Here is a 20,680-nt window from a genome sequence, read left to right as displayed (position 1 = left end):
GGGAGAAGGAGAAACGGGGAAGGCTTGGGCGAGTTGCTGTGGGGGGTGCAGTGCTGTTGACCGGGGTAGGGGTAGCCAGGTGGAAAGCATGGCCAGCCGTAGAATAATGCTTATTGAAATTCTCAATTATAGTGGATTTATCGGTGGTGACAGAGTTTCCTATCCTCAGTGCAGTGGGCAGCTGGGAGGAGGTGTTCTTATTCTCCATGGACTTTAGTGTCCCAGAACTTTTTTGAGTTTGTGTTGCAGGAAGCAAATTTCTGCTTGAAAAAGCTAGCCTTGGCTTTTCTAACTGCCTGTGCATATTGGTTTCTAACTTCCCTGAAAAGTTGCATATCACGGGGGCCGTTCGATGTTAATGCATATGAGTTACCATCTAACTCACTGTTACCATCTAAATCATTGTCACCTAACTCGTTTGGTACCATCTAACAAATGTTATTTTTTTGGGGGGGGGGGGGGGGGGGGTTGGTAGATCAGCTTTAATATTGCATATATATTGTAGGTTCTATGAATAATTGTTTTGCATAATTTCTAATTCCCCTTATTTTAATTTTCCTTATACTTTTTCCCAATTACCCTACCATCCTTATCCTGATTGGAGTAAACTAACGGACAACAATACTTTTACTGCTACTTACAGCTATTTTCGATCACAGCTACGGTACCTGTAGTTAAATACTTATACGTATATTCCTAATTTTCTCTTTCTTCAAGTGCTGGATTTAATCCCACAGTGGCCAATCCACCAATTTAACTCAATCCCTCCGATGTCCACAGATTAACCCATCTTTCCAAGTATAATGCTATTTCCTTTTGCAATACATCCCTCCATTTTACTATGATGTCTTATGAGGGTCCAGAACCTCCCTATTTATTACATTTCTACTGATATTGTCCTAAAAATAAATACTTTACCCCAGAGTATAATGATATTTCCCATTGACTGATCGTGGTTTTTCAGATCCCCTAACAATGTTTGCAGGTCCATCTAAACCCTGATATTTTGACATAACAACCATTCCTGGACCTGACTCCAAAAGCGAGCCACCGATGGACAGTACCATAAAATATGTTCTATTGACTGTTTCCTCATTGCAAAGACTGCACAAGACTGACTGTTCAATGCCTTATATATTGAGCATTATTTTTGTAGCAAGTATTTTATATAATAGGTTTAAATTGAAACAAACGGATTGTTTGTTTTATACTGTACGTCAGTTCATAGACCCGATGCCAAGGTATTGGGAAATCAAGAACGGTATTGCTATCAAAAATGTTGACTTTAAGCCAAACTGATCATTTTTGGTGAATTTATAGTAATCATTTTAAGCCATTTATGGTTCAATGGTGGTGCTGGTTGGTGGTTTGAAGATATCCCTCTAGTGGTGTGGGGGCTGTGCTTTGGCAAAGTGGGTGGGGTTATATCCTGCCTGGTTGGGCCTGTCCAGGGGTATCGTTGGACGGGGCCACAGTGTTTCCTGACCCCTCCCAGCCTCCAGTATTTATGTTGCAATAGTTTGTGTCGGGGGGCTAGGGTCAGTCTGTTATATCTGGAGTATTTCTCCTGTCTTATCCGGTGTCCTGTGTGAATTTAAGTATGCTCTCTATTTCTCTCTTTCTTTCTTACTCTCTCCCTCTCCTCCCGGAGAACCTGAGCCCTAGGACCAAGCCTCAGGACTACCTGGCCTGATGACTCCTTGCTGTCCCCAGTCCACCTGGTTGTGCTGCGGCTCCAGTTTCAACTGTTCTGCCTGCGGCTATGGAACCCTGACCTGTTCACCAGACGTGCTACCTTGTCCCGGACCGGCTGTTTTCGACTCTCTCTACCGCACCTGTGCGCGCTAACTCTGACTGCTCGGCTATGAAAAGCCAACTGACATTTACTCCTGAGGCGCTGACCTGTTACACCCTCCACAACCTCTGTGATTATTATTATTATTATTATTATTATTTGACCCTGCTGGTCATCTATGAACGTTTGAACATCTTGGCCATGTTCTGTTATAATCTCAACCCGACACAGCCAGAAGAGGACTGGCCACCCCTCAGAGCCTGGTTCCGCTCAAGCATCCTTCCAGGTTCCTGCCTTTCTAGGGAGTTTTTCCTAGCCATCTTGCTTCTACATCTGCATTTCTTGCCGTTTGGGGTTTTAGGCTGGCTTCCTGTATAGCACTTTGTGACATCTGCTGATGTAAAAAAGGCTTAACAAATACATTTGATTGAATGGGTGGCAGACAGACCAATTCTTTAATTTCTTATTTAAGTCATTGTCTAATTTTGTATTGAGCATACACCTCCATACACTGTTGTTAATTGCTTGTGTGACAATGTTACCGTTCTTGTTTACAATGTCCTTCATAAATATTATACACTTCTTGTAGTTTTTCAAATATTTTTTTCTTCTCTATCAGTACATTGTGGACTTTAGACATTATTTGATCTTCCTTTTCTGGAGGATGAAAATGAAATTGTAGCCAACTCTGTAAGACTTAATTTAAAAAGGAAGATACTTTAACCTCTCTTGTGCACGTGAGACGGTAGCGTCCCACCTCTTCAACAGCCAGTGAAACTGCTGGGCGCTAAATTCAAATACAGAAATACTCATTATAAAAATTCAGAAAACAAAACATATTTTACATAGGTTTAAAGATTAACTTCTTGTTAATCCAACCACGGTGTCAGATTTTTAAAATGCTTTACGGCGAAAGCATACATTACGATTATGAGAACATAGCCCACAAGACAAATCACTACAAACAGTAGCCAGCCAGATAGAACAGTTACACAATTTAGAAATAAAGATAAAATTAATCCCTTACCTTTGATGATATTCATATGGTTGCACTCAGCAGACATTAATTTACTCAATAAATGTTCCTCTTGTTCGATAAAGTCTCTTTATACCCAAAAACCTCAGTTTTGTTTGCGCGTTTTCTTCAGTAATCCACAGGCTCAAACGCAGTCAAAACAGGAAGGCAAAAAAATCCAAATTGTATCCGTAAAGTTCATAGAAACATGTCAAACGATGTTAATATTCAAACCTCAGGTTGTTTTTAGCCTAAATAATCGATACGATTTCAACCGGACAATAACTTTGTCAATATAAAACGTAAACAAGAAACGCACTCTCTCGGTTGTGCGCAAGAAAAAGCTCTGTGAAACTTTAGGGTCCACTCATTCAGACTGCTCTTACTTCCTCATTTTTCAAAATACAAGACTGAAACACTTTCTTAAGACTGTTGACATCTAGTGGAAGGCATAGAAACTGCAAGTTGAGTCCTAAGTCAAGGGATACTGTAATGGCATTGAATAGAAAACTACAAACCAAAAAGAAAAACTCCTTCCTGAATGGATTTCTCAGGTTTTCACCTGCCAAATCAGTTCTGTTAAACTCACAGACACTATTGTAACAGTTTTGGAAACTTTAGAGTGTTTTCTATCCAAATCTACCAGTTATATGCATATGATATCTTCTGGGCCCGAGAAACATGTCGTTTAATTTGGGCATGCATTTCATCCAAAATTCCGAATGCTGCCCCCTACCCTAGAGAAGTTTTAAAGAGGGACCCATTGTCAAGGTATTAATCTGCAAAAAGGCAGAGTCCACTCTTAAACATAGGATGGGGCTCTCTTAGTAGCTTGCTAGAAAAACAGTTTGGATTTAGATACAATTTCAGTAAAATGGAGGCTTTAAGGGAGAGGTTTTATGCCTTAATATTGAATTGTTTTAAACCTCCAAACTCAAATATGCTTGTGTAAAGTTAAGTTTTTCTTCGCATGATTTGAAAAAGGATTCTCCTGGAATCGGTAGAGCAATGAATAAATACACTATATATACAAAAGTAGTGGAAGGCATAGAAACTGCAAGTTAAGTCCTAAGTCAAGGGATTCTATAATGGCATTGAATAGAAAACAAAAAAAAACTACGAACCACCTGTCATAGGATGCCACCTTTCCAACAAGTCAGTTTGGAAAATTTCTACCCTGCTAGAGCTGCCCCTGTCAACTGTAAGTGCTGTTATTGTGAAGTGGAAATGTCTAGGAGCAACAGCGGCGAAGTGGTAGGTCACACAAGCTCACAGAAAAGGACTGTGCTGAAACACGTAGGGAGAAACAAAAGGGTCTGTTCTCGGTTAAAACATTCACTACCGAGTTCCAAACTGCCTCTGGAAGCAACATCAGCACAATAACTGCTTGTCAGGAGCTTCATGAAATGGGTTTCCATGGCCGAGCAGCCGTACACAATCCTAAGATCACCATGTGCAATGCCAAGCGTCGGCTGGAGTGGTGTAAAGCTCGGCGCCATTGGACTCTGGAGCAGTGGAAACGCGTTCTCTGGAGTGATGAATCACACTTCACCATCTGTCAGTCCGATGGATGAATCTGGGTTTGGAGGATGCAAGGCCAGGAGAACGCTATATACCCAAATGCATAGTGCCAACGGGAAAGTTTGGTGGAGGAGGAATAATGGTCTGGGGCTGCTTTTCATTGTTCGGGCTAGGCCCCATAGTTCCAGTAAAGGGAAACCTTAACGCTACAATTACATTCTAGATGATTCTGTGCTTCCAACTTTGTGGCAACAGTTTGGGGAAGGACCTTTCCTGTTTCAGCATGATAATGTCCCCATGCACAAAGCGAGGTCATCCGGGTCACGGCACCAGTGTAACAGATGTATAATGTACTCTCCATGCGTTGTGTTCTCAAAATAAATAACTTCGGCCAGTAGTCCCAGTTGAGCATCATTTATTTCTGTTGCTGTTGTTAAATGGGAAACAGCACGTTAGTTGTGCAGGGCTTAACAGTGTTGATGGCTGTCGATGGCAAAATCCCTTGCATCACATTTTCATACTGGGAAGACCTGACGTTCGCGATCTCCCCCTATCTGCAAGCGGGGCCAATCACAACACCCTTTATTGTCATCAGAGTTGAACTAACCAATAAGAATGCTTGAACATCAAATACACATTTCTTTAGAGGCAAGTGGAAACATAACCAACCCTGTTACATTACATCTGTTACACCTACATAAATGGTTTGTTGAGATTGGTGTGGAAGAACTTGACTGGCCTGCACAGAGCCCTGACCTCAACCCCATTGAACACCTTTACGATGAATTGGAACGCTGACTGCGAGCAAGGCCTAATATCAGTGCCCGACCTCACTAATACTCGTGGCGGAATGGAAGTAAGTCCCAGCAGCAATGTCCAACAGCTAGTGGAAATCTTTCCAGAAGAGTGGAGGCTGTTATAGCAGCAATTGTGGGACCAACTCCATATTAATGCCCATGATTTTGGAATGAGCTGTTCGACAAGCAGGTGTCCACATACCTTTGGTCATGTGGTCATGTATGTAATAGAAAATTAATCAGGGTAATCTTCTCGTAAATGGAAAGGTGTTCTCAGAGAAGAAACTTATTTATTATTTTACATAAAAGGTTTTTGAACAATACTTGTACCCATCTTAAGTTGAAAAAAAACAGGCACTTAAACAGATTCTAGACATATTGTATCAAATGCTTTCTCAAGATCTGCTATAACAGTTATACATGGTTTACCTGCATTCTCATAGTTTTCCATTATTTGTAGTAGTTGTCTAATGTTGTCTCCAATATATCTTCCCTCTAAGAATCCCGTCTGATTGTGATGAATAACGTCCAGAAATACCTTTTTTAGTCTATGAGCAATACATTTGGCCAATATTTTTGCATCACAACACTGAAGGGTCTAACTCATTGTTACCATCTAACTCATTGGTTACAAAGGAAAACTAGTAACCCCAAGGACCAAAGTTCAGACACCAAGGTCTGTAGGTTTCGACAACATAGATGACTCTCCACCCATTCAGTCATTTCCCTTACAAAACAAGGTTTGTTTTCTTAGTCACTCCTTCCAGAGAAAGGAGACGAAAGAGGAAGGATAGCATCAGTGACCCAACTCCTAGGTGTGACGAATGGGAGGAGCGCCATTCCCTAAAGTGACCTCATCAAGATCGGCCATGTCACAGTCATTAAATAATTTAATCAAGTTTACAAGACACAGGCTAAGCTCTACTATTTTTTTTATATTGAACAGATAGAACAGTAGAGAGAAGACAGGAAAGATAGAGCCAAAGGGCAGTGGGTGAATTCAAACCCATGCCAACTCTGGCACCAGTGCAGTGGGGTCAGTAGCAAAACCACTGGCCCACACAGAAAACGCATCCTCCTGTCTTCCCTTCTTTGAGTTAGTCATTGATCAGTATGTGATTGTATAGTTGAAAGCAAAGGTCCCATAACATACCTTTCACCAATCCGGCAAGCGGTACGAGAGCGCCAATTCTAGGTTCAAGAGGCTTCTAAACAGCTTCTACCCTCAAGACATAAGAATCCTGAACAGCTAATCAAATGGCTACCCAGACTATTTGCATTGCCCCCCCCCCCCCCCCGTACGCTGCTGCTACTCTCTGTTAGTATCTATGCATAGTCACCTTAATAACTAAACCTACATGTACATATTACCTCAACTACCTCGACACTGGTGCCCCTGCACATTGACTCTGTACTGGTACCCCCTGTATATAGCCCTGCTATTGTTATTTACTACTGCTCTTTAATTATTTGTTATTCTTATCTTGCTTTTTTTTAAGGTATTTTCTTAAAACTGCATTGTTGGTTAAGGCCTTATACGTAAGCATTTCACTGTAACCTGTTGTATTCGGCGCATGTGACAAATACAATTTGACTTGATTACTTCAAGGAAGACAGGAAGGAAGGCTGTATTAGGCTCCTGAGTGCGCAGCGATCTAAGGCACTGCATATCAGTGCTAAAGGCGTCACTACAGACCCTGGTTTGATTCCGAGATCACAACCGGCCGTGATCGGGAGTCCCATAGGGCGGCACACAATTAGCCCAGCATCGTCCGAGTTAGGGGAGTGTTTGGCCGGGGTAGGCCGTCATCGTAAAATAAGAATTTGTTCTTAACTGACCTGCCTAGTTAAATAAAGGTTAAATAAAAAAATTGATTTAGAAAGTATTCAAACCAAGCCCTAGTTTCAGGACCGATGACAGAGAGGGCAGAGTCCCTGGGATTAAACTAGTGATCGTCTACAAACACACATTACCGCACGCTTAAATTATTAAATTATTCAAACAAATACTATTTGAACCTAGGTCTGGTGCCTAGATACATACTTATTCAGGGTGGATAACCAGTCAGGTTCAGTAAAAACCTGAGAGAAGTACCCGGCGACAAAATAAACCACATCATCTCACGGGCATCACCATAACCTTGAACATTCACTCCATAATTCCTCTTTTGTCACACATTTCCATTTCAAAAGAGTTGTTTTAAGCTTCCAGCCCATCCTTTGAGAGCCAAGGTATGCCACAGTTTGAACTTGAAGAGCCCTTTAACAGTGAGAGTGGGAACAAAGCACCATTGTAAGAGTCTGGACTTTTCACTCAGGGCTGAATTGAACCCCTACGCACAGAGGAAGAAGAGGAGGGCACCTTAAGAAAGGAGGAGTGGGAAAACTCCAAGGTCAGACAAAAATAAATACGTCAATGTGTGATTTTTGCCAATGACATTCTAAGTAATGACATTCTTAGCTTTGCCGTGAACAGCCAAGGCTCCAAAGTAATACTTATAGTTTCAAATTAATCCAATGTTTTCTTTGAAACCATAGTCACTCATGAAACTGCATGGACATTAAAACAGCCCTAATACCATCTTCCCCATTACATAATAGTTTATCTACTTCGTGTGACCACTAATATTGATACAACGACGTTGAATAATTATAGATTACTACACAGACATTCATTGAAGATTTATCTTGACCCTAAACTCTCTTGACCCCTTATTGACTGTGGTGATGGGAGAGAGTTTTGACTGGTGATTTTCTGAAAAGCAATTATTTTCACACCCAAACAAAGCGGAAGTGGCGACATTCATAGCCTTCTTATCACTACAGTAACTTGTCTGCAAGCTTCAGACATTTTCAAACCGTTCCAAGAAGCTCCCTAAATATAACCACTAAAATCTTAAAAGTGACTCAAATTACAAGAACAAGATTGAAATGGTGGTTAAATGGCCAGAACGCCAACATATTACACTACCATTTTTTCTACAAACTTGCTTTTCATGTCTGTGAAAGACATGGTGGAATGCATTTAACAACTGTGTTACAATAGCATTTGCCAAAATGTAATAATTGTACTTCCAACACACTTTAAACATGTACATTTCTGTTAGGGTGAGCAGCTATTCTGAGCAGCTCTCACCTGGTTGGTCTTTGGAGGTGTGTTGAGAGGCAAGCGGAGCATGCGGCTGGCCGTTTGCTGCAGGAAGTAGGGGTCCAGGATTCGGATGTGGCTGGTTTTACCCAACCAGATCTCAGGAGGGGGTTTCCAGAAGCCCTTTCTGATCTGAAGCCACAGATCGGGTGAATAGAGTGAGTCTAGTTAGAAAGAGCCCTGGGTGGTCCGTATGTATCAAGCGTCTCAGATTAAGTGTGCTGATCTAGGATCAGGTCCCCTTGTCCATCTATTCTTATTCATTATGAAGGCAAAACTGATCCTAGATCAGCACGCCTACTCTGAGACGCTTGATAAATACGGCCCCTGGTTAAAACAGCTTCACCAGTAGGGCTATGTTCCACACCAGCACACTACATAGTAGGGCCAATATCCACACCAGCACACTACATAGTAGGGCCAATATCCACACCAGCACACTACATAGTAGGGCCAATATCCACACCAGCACACTACTTAGAATCAGACCTGGGTTCAAGTACTATTTTAAATCATTTCAAATACTTTCGCTCGGTTTGATTGAGCTAGCAAGGCGCAATGGAATTGTTGCAAAAGTGCAAAGCCTACCCATCTAGGAATGCAGGCAGACTATACCAAACACTAAAAGTTTTTGAAAAACGTAAAATTGTATTTGAACCCAGGTTTGCTTAGGATACATTCCCAATACATTGCTTAATTTTACAGTGCCGTAAAAAAGTATTTGCCCCCTTTCTGATTTTCTCTATTTTTGATATTGACTATTATCAGATCTTCAACCAAAACCTAATATTAGATAAAAGCAATCTGAGTTTACAAATAACAAAACAAATTACACTTAATTTATTTCTTTCATTAGCAAAGTTATGCAACACCCAATTCCCCGGTGTGAAAAAGTTATTGCCCCCTTACTCTTATTAACTGGTTGTGCCACCTTTAGCTGCAATGACTGCAACCAAATTCTTCCTGTAGTTGAATTGGGTGTTGGATAACTTTTAAATAAATAAAATAAGTATCATTTTTTGGGGTTATTTGCAAACTCAGGTTCCCTTTATCTAATATTAGGTTTTGGTTGAAGATCTAATAACATTCAGTATGAAAAATAAGAAATTTTGAAAATCAGAAAGGGGGCAAATACTTTTTCACGGCACTATGTGCTAAACTAGCGTGGAAATTACAACAGAGCCTAGATCTAAGTATTAACTCCTGCCCAGTCATTGGTTGATCACACGTGCCTTCTCGTCCCTCTTAGAATTAGACTACTGTGTAAATGAGGGTGGCATGTCCCTACACCCCAAGGCCGTTCCTTTCAACATTATTATTAGACACTGCTCCAACACCACCTACTAACAGAGCCTCAGGGTAGGGAGATAGGGTGGAAAATACAATGTTCCAGCAGGTGAGGGTGATCATGTTTAAATGAATTAGGTGTTTTAATGTGGCATTGGGGAGAGAAGAGTGTGTGGATGTGTGTGTGTGTGAATGAAACAGAAAGAGACTAGACTAGACTAACTAGAAAGAGAGAGAGTGTGTGTGATCAGTAATTAGTTGTATAATCCCCTGTCCTCCATTTTGTTCTTTACCTAATATATTATACTGTATGTCCTGTAATCAGTTTTAAAGTTGCAAGACTTTAAAACCTTACTTCATCTCATCATATATTTTCTTAAAGGTAGATGGGGAGTAATGGGCATCCCTGTCTTTGTGTCTTTGTGTTGAAAATATCACATCCAGTATAGTACCCTCTTCTCATTGTACAGGATCTCTTTGAGCCAGCGCACGTCCTGCTGCTTGAAAGGTACAAGGACCATGAGGGTGTCAGGGTCATTGTGGATGCTGGGGTTGTAGGAAGCCGACTCAGGGTAGAAGAGGCGCATGGTAGTCTTGTTCCCCACGTCGGCCTCATACCCCCGAACTGGGGCATCGTTCAACCTGGGTATGACCAATAAGACATTGCATGAACCATAGTCACACAGCCTGCATACTGCTGTTATAACCATGACAGAATGTGAAATAAATGTGACATAGCAAGACATAAAGCACTCAGTCTCTTACCTGATCACTATGTCATACTTGTTAATGGCACTTCCTAACGAGGTGTTCTTGATCGCGAACCCATTTCCAACCACCATGCAGGTTTTGCAAGGCAAACTGAGGGCAGGAAGAGGACAAAACAGTACAGCTCAACCAAGGTATCATGGTAGACCTTTAAAAAAAATGAATTGTCCATCAGGAATGTGTCAACTGTCGGCTGAATAAAATTTTAACTTCAATAGATTCATAAACTAGATTGTAATCTTATGCAAAAAATGACTGATTTCTACAGTAGCGTCATTGTCAGGGGTGAGATATACTTTGACCTAACTGTTTTATCCTCTCAGGCATGTCATAGCTAGCCATGGCTGCCAATGCTTTCACGAGAAAAAGCTCTGGAAAACAGAAAATTAACTTAAGCATCTCACACAAGAAATGTAAACATGAGACAGACATGGTTAATGCAGATAACACTAGTAACATTGATGCTTGCTATTACATGTTAGTAATAACACTGTCATTAGAATAACATGCACTAGTCTAATCCAAAAGCATAATTCAAATAAAAACACACTGAAAAGCACCTTTAACAGAATATGCATTTTGTATGAAGTACCCAGAGGAGGCTGGTGAAGGGGAGGGCGGCTCATAGAAATGGATTGAATGGAATGGTGTCAAACACGTGTTTGATACCGTTCAATGAATTCCATGCCAGCCATTACAATAAGCCTGCCATTCTATTTAAACTTCCACCAGCCACCACTGGAAATACCCTTTGAAGTGAAGGATGTTGACAACATACCACTGCCCTTAACACCATAAGGCAAGGCTAACGTGGACAAGTAGCGTCGCCAGAAGAAATCCTCCAGCTTCAAGAAAAGTTGAGCATTCCTGCTCACACTGGTAGGATAAAACACAGGTAGAAATACATACACCTGCTGATAAGAAATATTAAATCAATGTGGCATAGACTTACTTAAATGCCATCAATGTGGCATAGACTTACATACTCACTTAAAATACTATGATTGTGGAAGGAAGTTTGATGTTATATACTTTCTTCGAAGCCTGATGTGTTAAGAATTACACTTGTGTTGAGAAACAAACCCAAACTCATTGTATCATTGCAAAACCAAACTCGTTTGTTAACGGTCGGAAAAAATAAAAAACTTCTGTTACCATGGCAAAACATGACACCTAACTGGTCACATTTCCAAGAAACCAAAGTTAGAAAAACAGAAGACAAACATGCAAATGTTGTTTTTTTTGTTTTGAATGGCCATTTGTGATATTGTTGTCACTACCAAAGTTACAGATGTATTTCTTTTCCTTCTATGCTATATTTACATTAACTTTTCAAATAGAGCCTATGACCCAAATATTTGGTAGTTGAGAAAGAAAAGTTTAAACTTATCTGCAGGGGAGGGTGAGAGAGGAAGAAAGGGATAAAGAATGAGAGTGAAAGAAAGAGTAAAAACAAAACTCCTCCATGTTTCTCATCAAGTAGACTTTATTACTCACTTGAAGTTGAGTCTCTCCCACTTCTGAGAGATATTCCAGCTGTCACAGAGGGCCTTACTGAAAGCCCCTTCGCTACTGAAAAACACAGAACATGGAAACTCAACAGAAACACACAGTTGAAATAGAAACTCAACTGAAACACACAGTATGTGGTCTCTGGGATGGTTAAAGGTCTCAACTGGGAACCAACCGCTGGGGACATAACGTCGGTTTCTACTGTGGATACCTGTGGTAGAAATTAGCCACCTGTGGTCATTTCTGTGGGGTGTTGGGTTGAGCGTGCAGAGATTGACACAGAGACAGAGAGGCTTAAGTCCGCAAAACCAACTTTACTTAGACAGAAAATAATGTGGAAGGACCACCAGAGGGCAGGCTGAGCTCACGGATGGTAGCCCAACAAGGCATGGGAGACAGGTGAACCAGAGGCAATTAAGCACAGCTGACACTACTAATGAGATATTCTCCTTCCCCTATAAGAGAGAGTATGGAACCAGCAAGAAGGGGAACTATCTCTGGAAGATGGCCACCGAGACAGAGGAGCTATCTAGGAAGAACCATTAAGACGGTGACAATGTCATGACTTTTTGTTGTAATTTAAAGACAATCGTATTGTGTTCCTGTTTTGCTCTGGAGAAGAAGATATATGTTTTATTCCTTTGGAGAGTTTCGTTGATTCTGTTGGAGTGTTTGTGTTGTCCAAATGCCCTCAATATAGAACTTTGTTCAATCAAGAAAACCTACTCCTGACTCGTTTGTTCCACCTTCCCGCTTTAGAGTGGCGCCCAATTACTTGGTCCGCTCACATTGGTGGAGAATGTGGGCATTAGGTGGACGAGTGACACAAGGATAAGTGAGTAAATCAAGATTCTTCCAGTAGACCAGGAGGAACCTTTCAAGAACGATGGATAACGCCCTACTACAACAATTGATCGCGGCACAGCATACAACCATAGAACTCCTGCAACAACAGCTGAGCCGGCGAGAAGAACCTAGAGTTAAGCCAAGAGCGGCTGCTCATGCCATCTTACCTCGTCTCTCCAAGGAGGATGATATTGAGGCCTTCCTCATGACCTTCGAAAGGACGGCCACCTTGGAAGAGTGGCCGCCCACAGAATGGGCGAGCGCATTAGCACCTCTTTTGACCGGGGTGGCTCAGGAAGCCTATTTTGACCTGGATGCCCGCGAAGCTGCAGACTATGGGCGACTAAAAACCGAGATCCTATCCCGGTACCAGCTGACTGCCAGAGATAGGGCCGTAAAGTTCCATCAATGGACCTACACAGCTGACAAACCCGTCCGTTCCCAGATTTTTGCATTAATACGACTGACGAAACAGTGGCTAGAACCTGAAAAGGGAGTAGGACAGGTGATAGAGACTCTTGTAGTGGACAAGATATTGAGGGAATTACCCAGTGACTTAAAAAGGGTTGTGGGGCAAGCCAACCCGTTGTCAGCCGACGACATAGCACAAGCGGTGGAAACATATCGGTCTACAGGGGAGTTGTTAAAAAGTGACAAGGAGGAACGGAAGGATTCTTCCGATCCCGTACCCCGACTCACGCCGGCGCGTCCGCCACCGAAACGTCCAAACCCCCTCCGGAGGTGGGAGAAATCATCCCCCACACAGCAGGGTTGGTGTTATAAATGTCAGTCTCCCAACCATTATGCCCCACAATGTCCTAGCAAGGACGAGCCCATGGTCACAGAGTCATCACTGCCCACCCCCACACCTCTCGGTTTGAGGGGGCAGGATCAACACTGTTGGTTAGCAGAAATAGCTCCAGCCCCAGAGATTCCAGTTCAAGTCGAAGGACAAGATGTGGTAGCCATCCTCGACTCGGGAAGTATGGTTACGTTAGTAGAGGAGCGGCTGGTGACCTCCGCAACACTGCTACCAGACAAAGTAGCCGTATCCTGTATCCATGGAGACACCCACTATTACCCCACTGTGAATCTGCCGATTCTCACTCCAAAAGGAAGGTGTACAGTCAGGGCAGGGAAAGTGCCCCAGCTGAAGGTACCATTATTGATCGGGAGAGACTGTCCCTTATATAAGGAGCTTCGGCAGATGACGTTATGCGTGGAAAGAAGGGGGACAGGAAAGAAGAGAAAATCCAAGCCCGAGGTAGTAGTCCTACAAGGAGACGTAGCTACGTCCTCGTCCTCTGCAGCAGAGGAAGAAATAGCAACCCAACGTTTACGACAGATATTCCAGGAAACCACCGATGAAGACACTTGTGAAGGGTTATACACTACACAGGAAGGAAGGAGCAACCAGACGCTAAGGGATATATTTGAAGCTCCATCCGAGGAGGGAACCTGGAAGGGGTTCTCATCGGTCACCCCTGAGGGGGATGGGGAACATCCTCCACATCCCTCTACCGAGGTTGATCTGCCCCAGGAATTAAAGGGACAGTTCGGCACCTCGCAGCATAGAGACCCAGACCTAAGGGAGGCCATGAGGAAGGTGAAGGTGATCGACGGGAGGAACGTCGACGGATCAGGTGAGCCCCCTCTTCCTTACTATGCAATCAGGCGGGGTCTCTTATACTGGGTCGTACGACGAAGGGGGGGAAACCTGGAATTACTAATGGTGCCTAGACCATACAGGGATACAGTTCTACAGTTAGCCCATTCCCACGTCCTAGGAGGACACCTGGCACGAGACAAGACTATTGACAGAATCATGCAGAGATTCTATTGGCCCCGGGTCACCCGGGATGTGGCCAGGTATTGTAGGACGTGTGATCAATGTCAGCGTACAGCTCCACGGCCACACCTGCGTAACCCTTTGATTCCTCTCCCCATTATAGAGACTCCCTTTGAACGCATAGCTATGGACCTCGTAGGACCCCTCCCAAAATCCGCCAGAGGACACGAGTACATCCTAGTGGTCATAGATTACGCTACCAAGTTCCCGGAGGCCATACCCCTGCGTAATATGTCGTCAAAGGGAATTGCCAAGGAATTATTCATGATGTTCTCTCGGGTGGGCCTCCCCAAGACGATCTTAACTGATCAGGGAACCCCATTCATGTCGCGGTTGATGAAGGACCTGTGTCGGTTGTATCAGGTTCAACAAATACGTACAAGCATATTCCACCCTCAAACAGACGGGTTGTGTGAACGCTTGAACAAAACGATTAAAAGCATGTTGAGAAGAGTGGTGTCCCGAGACGGGAAAAACTGGGACATGCTTCTCCCACACTTAATGTTTGCCCTGCGAGAAGTACCCCAAGCATCCACTGGATTCTCTCCGTTTGAATTGCTCTATGGCAGACCCTGTCGAGGGATCCTCGACTTAGCCAAGGAGACCTGGGAGACCCAACCATGCCCCTTTCAATCCACAATAGAACATATTACCTTGATGAGAGACCGCCTGTCAGCAGTGTGGCCCATAGTCAAGGAACATATGGAGAAGGCACAAAGGACCCAAGGCCGGGCCTATGATAAGTCCGCGACCCCCCGTGAGTTCACTGTGGGAGAGAAAGTGATGGTGCTCGTGCCCACGGCCGAACATCGCTTGCTGGCACAGTGGAGGGGACCCTACGAGGTAATGAAAAGGGTCTCACCGGTCAATTACCTCATCAAGCAACCTGATAGAAGGAAGAAGGTCCAACTCTATCACATAAACCTGTTAAAGCCGTACCATGGAAGAGAGGAGGAGGTGGCTTTGATGGCCCTGGAGGGAAAAGAAAAAAAGGAGGCTCTACCACCGGTGCGCCGTGGTCAAACTCTCCTGCCGGAGCAGTCAAGACAGCTAGACAAGCTGATTATGAACTTCGGTCGAATATTCTCTCCATTCCCAGGACAAACAGATGTCCTGTTCCACCATATCCACACTGAACCCGGCCAGAAGGTGCATATCCGCCCTTACAGGATTCCTGAGGCTCGCCGAGTCATCGCTAAGAACGAGGTAAGGGAGATGTTGAGGATGGGTGTGATCGAGCCATCGACGAGTGAGTGGTCCAGTCCCATAGTCCTGGTCCCCAAATCCGATGGTAGTATGAGGCTCTGCAACGATTTTAGGGCCGTGAATGCCATCTCTACATTCGATGCGTATCCCATGCCCCGCGTGGATGAACTCTTGGAGCGCTTAGGAAAGGCCAAGTTCATCACCACCCTGGATTTGACGAAGGGATATTGGCAAGTGCCGGTGGCTCCGGAGGATCGCCCAAAGACTGCCTTTGCCACACCAGAGGGGCTTTTCCAGTATGTGAGGATGCCCTTCGGACTGCATGGTGCCGCTGCAACTTTCCAACGCCTCATGGATGCCATTCTACGGCCCCATCAAGAGTATGCAGCGGCGTACATAGACGATGTGGTTATCCACAGCGAGGACTGGGATAGTCACCTCCTGCGATTACGGGCGGTGCTCGTGAGTTTGGAAGCCACAGGGTTGACGGCCAATCCAAATAAATGCTGCCTGGGTCTGTCCGAAGCGGAATACCTGGGGTACACCGTGGGGAATGGGAAAATACGCCCACAGGCAGAGAAGACCAGGGCAATTCGAGACTGGCCGCGACCCCGGACCAAGCGGGACGTTCGGGCCTTCTTAGGGATAACGGGATATTATCGCCGTTTTATCCCGGGATATGCAACCATTGCCAATCCCCTCACAAACCTCATCAAGAAAAACTTGCCAAACCAGGTAGAGTGGAACGACGAGACGGAAGAGGCCTTTCAATCGCTAAAAGATGGCCTGTGTTCTGATCCCGTCCTACAGGCTCCGGACTTCTCACAAGAGTTCATTGTGCAGGTCGACGCCTCGGATACAGGGCTCGGGGCCGTACTAGCTCAGGGTAAAGGCGAAGCAGAGAAGCCGATTCTCTTCATAAGTAGGAAGCTCAGCGATCGGGAACAGAGGTATGCTACCGTAGAGAAAGAGGCCTTAGCCATTAAGTGGGCTCTCGATTATCTCCGGTACTACCTACTGGGTCGGAGGTTTGCTTTAGTTACGGACCATGCGCCCCTCACGTGGATGGCTGGTAAGAGGAACAATAACAACAGAATAGCCAGATGGTTTTTGTCTTTACAACCATTCTCTTTCCATGTCATCCACAGGGCCGGATCGAGGAACGGGAATGCAGACGCGCTGTCCCGACGCGACCAAGACGGTGCGTCTGGCGCCCGACCCTCCGGTTCGGTCCTGAGGGGGAAGGTATGTGGAAGGACCACCAGAGGGCAGGCTGAGCTCACGGATGGTAGCCCAACAAGGCATGGGAGACAGGTGAACCAGAGGCAATTAAGCACAGCTGACACTACTAATGAGATATTCTCCTTCCCCTATAAGAGAGAGTATGGAACCAGCAAGAAGGGGAACTATCTCTGGAAGATGGCCACCGAGACAGAGGAGCTATCTAGGAAGAACCATTAAGACGGTGACAATGTCATGACTTTTTGTTGTAATTTAAAGACAATCGTATTGTGTTCCTGTTTTGCTCTGGAGAAGAAGATATATGTTTTATTCCTTTGGAGAGTTTCGTTGATTCTGTTGGAGTGTTTGTGTTGTCCAAATGCCCTCAATATAGAACTTTGTTCAATCAAGAAAACCTACTCCTGACTCGTTTGTTCCACCTTCCCGCTTTAGAGTGGCGCCCAATTACTTGGTCCGCTCACAATAAATATATCAAAGAAATAACTTAGGTTTTGCTCGGTCTTCCTTCTCTCTCTTAACTGGTGCCCGTCTCTCTCCCTTTTCTCCCACGGTGTGCCATCGTGCTCCTTTTATTTAGCCTCAACGGCTGGTTGGCACTTTCCTCTAATTACCTCCACTTAGCTGTCCGTGTCGGGGTGCCCAGCTCCCGTATTCCCAGCAGAGGGAGCCAATGTCGACTCACGTACCTCCCCTCTATTACCATCCAGGGTAGACCTCCTGGGATACCACACACCACTTTGCCCAAGGTTATGCAACACTCAGGGTTTCAAAAGGGTTCTTCATCTGTCCCCATAGTAAAACTATTTTTGGTTCCAGGTAGAACTACAGTACCAGTCAAAAGTTTGGACACACCTACTCATTCAAGAGTTTTCCTTTATTTTTTAGATTCTCCAAAGTAGCCACCCTTTGCCTTGATGACAGCTTTGCACACTCTTGGCATTCTCTCATCCAGCTTCACTTGGCACTACTTCCAACAAGGAGTTTCCACATATGCTGAGCACTTGTTGGCTGCATTTTCTTCACTCTGCGATCCAACTAATCCCAAACCATCTCAATTGGTTTTAGGCCGGAGGAATGTGGACTCCAGATCATCTGATGCAGCACTCCATCACTCCCCTTCTTGGTCAATTACCCCTTACAAAGCATGGAGGTGTGTTGGGTCATTGTCCTGCTGAAAAACAAATGATAGTCCCACTAAGCGCAAACCAGATGGGAAGGCATATCGCTGCAGAATGCTGTGGAAGCCATGTGGGTTAAGTGTGCCTTGAATTCTAAATAAATCACTGACAGTGTCACCAGCAAAGCACCCCCACAATCACACCTCCTCTTCCATGCTTCATGGTGGGAACCACATATGCAGAGATCATCCATTCACCTACTCTACATCTCACAAAGACACAGCGGTTGGAACCAAAAATCTCAAATTTGGACTCATCAGACCAAAGGACAGATTTCCACCGGTCTAATGTCCATTGCTCGTGTTTCTTGGCCCAAGCAAGTCTCTTCTTCTTATTAGTGTCCTTTAGTGGTGGTTTCTTTGCAGCAATTCTACCATGAAGGCCTGATTCACACAGTCTCTTCCGAACAGTTGATGGTGAAATGTGTCTGTTACTTGAACTCTGTGAAGCATTTATTTGCACCACAATTTCTGAGGCTTGTAACTCTAGTGAACTTATCCTTTGCGCAGAGATAACTCTGGGTCTTCCTTTTCTGTGGCGGTCCTCATGAGACAGTTTTATCATAGCGCTTGAAGGTTTTTGCCACTGCACTTGAAGAAACGTTCAAAGTTCTTGAAATTGATTGACTGGATTGACTGACCTTCATGTCTATAAGTAATGATGGACTGTCGTTTCTCTTTGCTTATTTGAGCTGTTCTTGCCATAATATGGACCTGGTCTTTTACCAAATAGGGCTATCTTCTGTATACCACCCCTACCTTATCACAACACAACTGATTGAATCAAATGCATTAAGAAGGAAAGAAACTCCACAAATTAACTTTTAACAAGGCACACCTGTTAATTGAAATGCATTCCATGTGACTACCTCATGAAGCTGGTTAAGGGAATGCCAAGCGTGTGCAAAGCTGTTATCAAGGCAAAGGGTGCATACTTCGAAGAATCTGAAATATATTTTGATTTATTTAACACTTTTTTGGTTACTACATGATTCCATCTATGTTATTTCATAGTTTTGAAGTCTTCACTATTATTCCACAATGTAAAAATAAAGAAAAACCCTGAAATGAGTAGATGTGTACAAACCTTTGACTGGTACTGTACCTGGAACCAAAAAGGGTTATTCAAAGGGTTCTCCTATAGGGACAGCCGTGTACAACAGCATATACTGTGGTGAAAGTGAACAAGACTCCCTAATTATGAGTAACTCAAGTGTTCTTGAGAAGCGCTATATACTGTCAGTAGAATAAAAATCCTTATTTCTATCAAATTGCTATCAAATGAAAACATGCTATGGTGATGAAATTTCACTTCCTTATGTTATAAAATACATTTTACCAAGAGAAATATGAATATTCATGTTATGAATCATTCAGTGGGCTCTTTCTCTAACATATAATTACATTATATAAACAAATAAAATCAGATTTCACAACCTAATGAATGCAATAAGAAGCACTGAACTCTGTTGACATAGTGGTGCAGGTTTCTCATAACTTTTGAGGATTTTACATTTTGTTGTTCTCGTCTTCAAAGTTGTTTCTGCAGGTAGCTAAAACCTAAATTATCATGACACGAGCTCAATTAAATGTAAAAGGCTTTGAAAATAAAAAGCTTGTTTTTTTGAGAAAAGTTTGAAAAAGAACAGGAATTTCTAATTAATATGAAAAGCATACACTAAAATATGAAAATACTACATGTCATGTCTCTATGTTGTTTTATGTCCTGCGGATTTGAGACGAAAGATGACAAGTTCGATGGGAAAGTCAGCCTATCAGGTAGCCAGTAGCCATAATTCTGGCACAGAATCCAGCCTAGCTGACGCAGTGCAATTTTCCTGATTTTTGACCACTTTTTTTCTCTGGCCTCCATTGATTTAGTCACCCTAATTCTGCTATCATACAAGGGTAAAAACTCAAATAACCTTTGAACGGATAATGACAGACGTGGTTTGGACTACTGGTTTTCTTAGACGATTATCTAGACAATTAACATATTATTTTACCATTGGTCAAAAGATGCAAATCCTGAACTTGATGGGATGGTCTGGTCGAAGGTATCTGTCATCGGTACAGCTCTATTTTTCTCTTATACGTACAATTTGTAATGTTCTGTAATTTTTGTGTTTAGATAGCTATATTGAATAAAAAGTGCCACTTATCTGACATTGTGGCCAAAAAGATAACGTGCAACGAACGTTGTGTTTGCATTTGGCCAACACCCCATGCAAAGAGACTTTGAGATTCTCCTCTGTCTTTCTCTAAAATCTCTGACCAGTCCCTGGTCATGGCAGCCCTAGACCAAGCTTAATCTCTCCCCCCCGGGGGCTAAAGAGTACATGGGTACGTCACAAATGGCACCCTATTCCCTATATAGTGCACTACATTTGACCAGGGCCCATAGGCACTATTTTTGACCGGAGCCCTATGGGCCCTGGTCAAAAAGTAGCACACTATATAGGGAATAGTGTGCCATTTGAGACACAGCCTGTATCTCTCTTACGAGACACTCCGTGC

The 20,680-nt window shown here is 43.5% G+C and overlaps 1 protein-coding gene across 3 annotated transcripts in view; it reads right to left on the bottom strand.

Annotated features, from left to right (window-relative positions):
• LOC129868154 (CMP-N-acetylneuraminate-beta-galactosamide-alpha-2,3-sialyltransferase 4-like) overlaps positions 1-20,680 on the bottom strand; it is a 47,852-nt gene that overhangs the window by 14,793 nt on the left and 12,379 nt on the right. For all 3 annotated transcript variants that reach the window (XR_008761725.1, XR_008761724.1, XM_055941850.1), the window contains 6 exons: positions 11,829-11,903; positions 11,110-11,207; positions 10,639-10,702; positions 10,329-10,424; positions 10,016-10,205; positions 8,265-8,408 (listed from right to left, as the gene is read on the bottom strand). Coding sequence is in view for 1 of the 3 variants with exons in the window: in XM_055941850.1 (XP_055797825.1) it covers positions 8,265-8,408; positions 10,016-10,205; positions 10,329-10,424; positions 10,639-10,702; positions 11,110-11,207; positions 11,829-11,903 (667 nt within the window). In the remaining 2 variants the exon portion in view is untranslated. The remainder of the gene's footprint in view (positions 1-8,264; positions 8,409-10,015; positions 10,206-10,328; positions 10,425-10,638; positions 10,703-11,109; positions 11,208-11,828; positions 11,904-20,680) is intronic.

This window comes from Salvelinus fontinalis, chromosome 13, assembly GCF_029448725.1.
Source record: "Salvelinus fontinalis isolate EN_2023a chromosome 13, ASM2944872v1, whole genome shotgun sequence".
Classification (NCBI taxonomy): Eukaryota; Metazoa; Chordata; class Actinopteri; order Salmoniformes; family Salmonidae; genus Salvelinus; species Salvelinus fontinalis.
The sequence above is the reverse complement of the archived record's forward strand: the minus strand, read 5'-3'. Positions and strand labels throughout refer to the sequence as shown.